Source organism: Penaeus japonicus, unplaced genomic scaffold, assembly GCF_977035675.1.
Source record: "Penaeus japonicus unplaced genomic scaffold, GWHDUDI00000001_assembly GWHDUDI00000021, whole genome shotgun sequence".
NCBI lineage: Eukaryota > Metazoa > Arthropoda > Malacostraca > Decapoda > Penaeidae > Penaeus > Penaeus japonicus.
In genome coordinates this window covers 19,597,801-19,605,300 of record NW_028234423.1, presented here as the reverse complement: position 1 = coordinate 19,605,300, position 7,500 = coordinate 19,597,801, and the positions used below count along the sequence as shown (strand labels likewise).

At 30.8% G+C, this 7,500-nt stretch overlaps 1 protein-coding gene across 3 annotated transcripts in view; it reads right to left on the bottom strand.

Moving 5' to 3' along the window:
- The window catches only part of RhoBTB (Rho-related BTB domain containing), a 50,694-nt gene that overhangs the window by 16,175 nt on the left and 27,019 nt on the right, over positions 1 to 7,500 (bottom strand). For 2 of the 3 annotated variants that reach the window (XM_043025906.2, XM_086549184.1), the window contains exons 11-15: positions 6,737 to 6,907; positions 5,504 to 5,743; positions 5,007 to 5,155; positions 4,080 to 4,238; positions 3,290 to 3,495 (exon numbers count right to left, since the gene is read on the bottom strand). In XM_043025906.2, coding sequence (XP_042881840.1) covers positions 3,423 to 3,495; positions 4,080 to 4,238; positions 5,007 to 5,155; positions 5,504 to 5,743; positions 6,737 to 6,907 — 792 coding nt within the window. In that variant the 3' untranslated portion in view covers positions 3,290 to 3,422. Of the gene's footprint in view, positions 1 to 3,289; positions 3,496 to 4,079; positions 4,239 to 5,006; positions 5,156 to 5,503; positions 5,744 to 6,736; positions 6,908 to 7,500 lie in introns of those variants that run through there. The other variant, XM_043025913.2, reaches the window with a different exon arrangement.

Below are 7,500 nucleotides of genomic sequence, written 5' to 3'. Positions count from 1 at the left end.
CACATAAAACAAAATATATATCTATTTCTCCATATAATCAAACTTGCCAACACGTTCATCTCAGTCCATGTACCAGGTGACAATAAACGTGTATGAGATGAATTTGTGCATCACCAAGCCTAACATGATACTTAAACCTAAACTGATCACTCTACTATAAATGTGTGCAAACAGAGATTATGGTGCGACTGCAGAAACAGACAGGTCTTGGATGAAAAAAAGAAAAAAAAGAAAAAAAAAGTTGCATTTCTTATCACTTGTATGGATGAATTGGTTTTAACCCTGAGAACAAACACAGCAAATGAGCATGATTTTCTTATTCTAATGCCCCTTATGAGAATTTCAAAATTTAGCATCAAATTTTCCTCTAAACCTTTTGAAATTTTATATTTAAAATATATTTCTCATTACATCAATTTCCCACATAAATTCAGCATAAATATCATCCCACTTCCCAAAGGCATCGTAGACATGACTACAAAACGTCTCTGTGGCTGCAGCTGTGCCCCATTACATAAACATGACACCAATTACTTTCCACTGGAAGGGTCCAGTAAGAGTGAACATTTGTTCTTATTTCCAACTACTGATGACTACTGGGAATGGGTGGAATGAGCAATAAGCATATGGAGCACCCTTCATTGCTTTTTTTTTTCCTTTTCTGTCACCAAAAACACATTTAAGTTTGAAAACTGTAAAAAGGAAAGTGTTTCATTGTATATGAGATGAACACACAGCAGAATAATTTTTCTTATTCTGGCTGTTTAAAAAAATGAAGACCATTATTCTCAGCTTACAAATATTTTTTTAGAGAATATTCCATACGTTCATTAATGTTGGGTTTTCAGTACAGCTTTTTCACTAGCTTCTTACTCAGCTAGAAAATAATGTGAGGGAAGACAGGGATAATTATATAAGGGATCCCTCAGAATCTATAACAAAAGTCTGCCAAACAATGTTTAAAAATTATGCAGATATGCCATTTCTTGGTTTTAAACCATACTCCATCTGTTAATGTGTATAAATATAGCTTTCATATTTTTCTAGGATGATACAAATTTGTATATATATATATATATATGAAAAGAAATTCAATATTGGAGGAATTCCCATTTGGAATATTTTGGGAAATAACAAAATCATGCCTCAGGATCAATGCATAATTTTGTACTTTTGCACTCTTCAGTTATTGAAAAATATGAATTACCTACAATGACAAAGTTACTTTAACAAAAACCCATATCTTATAACTAAAGCAGAATTTGAATCATATATCCGAATGAAAATCCAACTGTTTATCCAAAATAATAATTACTTATTGTAATTTTTGGTGTTATCTTAACACAGTACCTATGGTAAATAAAAAGAAGCATTTACTTCTACAAGTCAAACCCACAGTTTTTCATCAACTTCTCATGATATCGATCTACCATCCACTAAGAAAAAGCTTGGTCGTTGAGTGAGCAATGAATGGCTTTCAGACTAGATTCTACTTCAAGTTCTAAATGCTTTCGTGAACTTCCTTGCAATTCCTTGTATCTAAGATGCCTTCCTTTCAACATGTGCAACAACCTAATCAACCGTCCATTTCAAAGTACCTGCAAATGATATGGCTGATTATGCTTAATGGGCTGTGTTGCATCCATAGATAATTCCCATATATTCATTCCCAAAACTATAGCTATGCACACAACACCTTCTGACATGCACTCTGTACTAACAATACACCAACAAGTCCATTTTTTTTTACAGTATAAAAACATGGGAAAGCTTCATCATTTTTTGAGAATAATTATTTTTCCGAAGCTCTGCATTTGATGGTAAAATTAATCATAATCATAATAATAATAATAATAATAATAATAATAATAATATAAAAAGCTGATTATAAAGCTTTTATACCTAGCAAACCTTCTTAAATCAGACATGGATTATGAAGTGGAAATTATTCATCATATATTTGCCTATGGTGAGACATGTACTAAATGTGTATTTGATAACATGGGGGACAAAATAAGGAGATGCTTCTATAGTCTGAGTCAACATGAATGCAAGTAAAAGTCATGAGTTAAAAAGGCTTGGAACTATACGATAAACAAGAACACCTTCTTTATCTATCCTAATCCTAAAAAAGAAAAAAAGAAAATGGTCCAGGCATTATCACATTTTCTGTGGGTGTGGAAAATAAAGCAGATATTACTTAGTGTGATATATATATATCTTAAACACCACACTAATTAAGAAACTTTTTTTTCCTTCTCTTAATTTAAAAGTTGGCATGAGTTTAAATCATTCCCCGTAAAGTCAAAGGATTTTAATTCCTTAAATGTAAAGTTATTATAATCAAAAATATTAATTACAAAAATTGGCTAAAAAAAGGGCAATAACTTTATAAACTGTTAAAATTGGATTTTGAATGTCTTATCTAATGATGAGTAATTTGTTTTCAGTAATATGTACAATCTTATATCAGTTCTGGTAGTTCTGCTTTTATCTTCAACAAATATACTACTTTTTTGTGAGCTTTTCATCAATATCTAAAATACTGCTAGTATCCTCCACTAACATTCACTGGCAACCTGAGGTATCATTCACTATTCATTTACTTCTTTTGGGGACAAATGACTCAATAAGATTTAAAATCCAAAGTAAATTGGAAAATTTTCTGTAATTTCTAACATATCATAACAATAATAATAAACAGCTATGAACTTGTAAAGAAAATATTTCCCTCTTTTATTCTTGTAAATCTGTTTACTAATAGCAGTTCAAAATTCATTATACTATATAACCAAGAAATCCATCAAATTAAAACTAATAGGGTTTCCTCCGACCCTCTTTCCAATAACAGTGTCAGAAACCAACAATATGTCTAATTTTCTTTTAACTCTGAATTCAGAAATCAAGAGAGATTTCCATCTTTGGGCCCTTGAGATATTAGTAATGTATTTGTAAAAAATCAAAACAGTACTTGATATATGATGTGCCATATTTAGTTAATATTACTAATACAACAATGCATTGTAAAAAAAAAAATTATAATGATTAAAAAACAAATCTTTTACCTTTGGTGCTGAATCACTTGTACTTTGGGGTTTGGTTTACACAGAAATGCCTATCATGGCTATAAATTGTGTCTAATACTTAAAGTTAAATGACTGATGTGATTAGTAATGATTTGATAATCACTGTGTTAACATATGAACTATGGTTTATTGTCATAATAAAAAGCCTACCTCCATACACTTTGGAGTACAAAAATCTAATCATGTCAGAAAAAAATACACATAGCATTGGCCAAATGCACAGTTATAAGCGTTTTGTAAAAAAAATTAAAACTAAGAAAATGAAATTAAAAATGTAAAGGCCAAGCAAAAACAAAACAATTTGTAGAAGGCTGTGACTCCTGCCCGTCTGTCCCACTAGCTGGCAGGGCTCCATCTCCTGATCCTTCTCAAAGACGCACGCAACAGGCTTAAGGTGTCCATGGCCCTTCTACAAAATTAGTGTGGCTTCAGAAAAAGGAATCTTAAAGTTGGATGTGGGACTTAAATAAAAAAATAACAACAAAATATAATGTAAAGCTATGCAAAAACTAGGATTAATGCTATTGAAACCAAATGCAAGTTTAAAGTTTTCTAATTGATTAGAAAAACAACAACAACTAGACTGACTGCATGTGGCGCATGTGTGTACATCTATTAGAATCAAGCTAATAATGTACTATTACCTATTACTTTACTCTGACTAAGAACACACATACACATACACATATGATTAAAAAAAAAGAAAAAAAGAAAAGAAAAGACTGACGTGATCACCAAAGTGGCAGCAGACAAACCCTATGAACTAAGCACTGGCTAATAGTGATGCAATCAATGATACTTTACTCTGTATCTCAGCTTTGTAGTTATTATAACATTACCATGAAAAGAAAAGACAAGGAGATCATGAACATTCCTCTATCACCAAACAAAAATATCAATGATGGCATCACGGCAATGAGATGCACGAACTGGGACGTCTGGATGCTATAAGCTATCCTCTGATGAATAGAACGTAAAAAAAGGATTAATTACATTGTGCGATAGTTTTGTTTCTCTGCATTCCTGCGACTCTTGGATGTAAAGCAGAGACAGCCAGCGGTGTTCCTTGACCTCTTCAATGGCTTAATGGGGTTTTCTTCTCGCTGTCGCTCAACTAAACACCTCTCATAATAATCATAGTCTTTAAGGTACCTGTTGAAGAAATTTGTAATTAGCATTTATATACAAGTCACATCATATATATAAATGTATACATATTTCCTTCCTATCTTTGACATTGTATAAAAAGTAGTCCTTTATGCTAGTTGGATGATAATTTATAAATGGTGAACCAGTGAAAACAGGGAAAAATACAGATATTATATTTACTAAATCATGGTTTTACTAGTGAAAGGAGTAAAAAATTAACATGATGGACATAATAATGATCATAAATGGAATTCCTTCATTATTTCTTCCCTTTTCTATTTTTTGTTAAGGAATACATAAGAGATTTTCTCAAGAACTGTTTACATCTGAAAATTACAGTAATTCAGATGTCATACCATATCGATTACTTACTGCTTTACAATACATAAAAGTACATAAGGGATAGAATATTTTTGTCTCAAGAAAGAAAAAAAGAAAGAGGAAAAAGAAGGAGAAGAATGAGGAAGAAGAAGAAGACATAAATGAAGAATAAGATAAAGATAAGAATAATAAGAAGAGGGAAAGGGGGGGGGGGAATTCTGACAAGGTTAAATCCACTCTACAATAATTAATACAATACACTTGTCTTTTATAAAAGTCTCTATGTTTCACAAAATAATTCATAAAAAATGTTGACATATCACTTTGTTCACAAAATGGGAAAAAATGACATTTGTGGTGAAGCTCAATGATCAATCATTTCTTTGGTGAAATCTATATGTAAATAATCTTTATAAGAAAGAAAAAAATGAAGCTTTTGCCAGTACATACCAGACAGGAGGCCATCTATGTCTGTTCAAATATGCCTGATTTTCTGGGTGGAGTGAACGCAGCTGCTTTGCATGCTTGTTACAGACGTGGTTGTAGTTTGTGGCCATACAAGTGAGGCACCACTCCACCAGCTGATGAGCATTGTGCATCTGCAATAAATAAGAAAAGTATAATCAGTAAAGCCTCTCTGTTTTAGTTTTTTAAACAGTTACATGAATTTCATTTCCACATCACGGGAATAGGATTTACATCTAATTCTGAAGTAGTTTTTGGCACACTGCTTAAAAGTACCTGAGTGTGGTTAAAATCAAGATTAACAATTATGGACATTGTTCATAAATCTTCAAAAAGTAATGGATGACATCATTTATATATATATATAGATTTATATATACACTGTATATCTTGGTAAGTGTGTATAACTTCACACACTTTCAAGTTTTGGAATGCTAAATAAAGTAAAGAATGGTGAAAAGGAACAAGGGTGCTCGTCAGACCTGCAATGGCTCAAGAAGGTAGATGCAGTCCTCACTGACATCACCGCCGGCCTGTATCACTCGCTGAAAAAGATCAATGATCTCGTTTTCGACCAATGATATGAGACGAGGAAGACACAAGCGGTTGCCCAGCTCCACAATGGGAAGACATTCTCTGGTCTTGAGTGTGGGTATAGTGTCAGTATACAAGTACTGTAACAGGACCTGGAACGTTCTGAGCTTTACACCCGGGAAGGTAATCTGCAAAAAAAATGGATTCATTGTTGCTGAACGGGATCTTCCATTAATTCCTTTAAAATAATGTACATACTAGAAAGATATTTTCTGAATGATAACATAAAAAAAAAGATAGAAAACAACAGTCAAGTCCAAATATTTAGAAGAGTATATGCTGTGGCTAAGCAAATAATGAATTGCAAGGGGCCCATTCTGTATATTGAGCAATAAGTCATTGTTAGTAAAAAAAACTGCTTCAGTCATAGAAAAAGCAGCAGCAGTAAGATGAACCACTATATTCTTCTTCAACAATACTCACTAATTCCTCATAAAAATAAGAATAATTGATTTATATTATATCTAGATAAAAAAAAACTATTAAGCAGTTTGAATCTTGAAATAACAAGCAAACTACCTATATAAGACTAAGAAAGAAAAAAAAAAATCTAAAATGCACTAATATTACCTCCAAATATAAGATTATATATGTTAACCATCAATCATATTATTGACAGATCTTGGCTGAAAAAATAAACTTTTAAAGATTTTCTTTCATCTAAAATATATACCAATACATGAGAATTAAACAGAAAGCATGTTAGTATTTGCATAAGTACTCTTTTGCCTAAGGCCTGTATTCTACATTTTCCATGTATATAGTTCATGCCAAGCTCTCTTTTGAAATTGCTTAACCAAAATGCAATAATTAAAGCAGCAGAACATATGATATTACACAGAAAAAACGTTTTTTCTTAAATGTCTGTTCTTGCATAACTATTTTTCTAAGCATGCTTGTTCTTAATGGGCATATCTAATGTAGGTACCATTACCTTCCCTTGCATATAATAATCACTTATCTATCGTAGTACTAATGGAAAAATATCAGAATCAGTGGAATACATCATGCTAAAAAATACTGCACAATAACACTTTAGACATTACGTAATACCAAAGTTAAATATCATACAATTTGAAAAAGCACAAACAACAGTGAGGAGAAAGTTGTTCAACACATACCACTTTGGCATTGCTTTCTCTGAAGTCTCCAGAGAACATGGCATGCATCATGTCACAGCGTGACATGAGCAGAGGTCTGTGCACAGAGGCAGTGCCATCTTCTAGCTGGAAAAGCACATCTGAGAAGAGTCCACCTTCTAAGCACAGCTCCTTTAGGCGACCACACAACATCTGTAGGGGAGCAGAAGTAAAATTAACAGACAATGTCATCACTCCTTCATAGAGTACATTTTGATGTATTACTTTAACAATTGCAATTAACCTTACAAAACTTCTTCTGTGAACTATATGTAACAATTTTTTGAATTGCTATCACAATATATAAATAAATAAATACATAAATAAATAAATATATATGTATATGTGTATTATATATCTATATCTTCTACATCTATATCTATATCTATATCTATATCTATATCTATATCTATATCTATATCTATACACACACACACACATATAATATAAATATATATATATATATATTTATATTTATATATATATATATATATATATATATATATTTATATATATATATACATATACATATATATACATATACATATACATATACATATACATATACATATACATATATATACATATATATATATACATATACATATATATGTATATGTATATGTATATGTATATGTATATGTATATATATATATATAATATTATATATATATATATATATATATATATATAATATATATAAATATTATATATATATATATATATATATGTATATAATATTATAT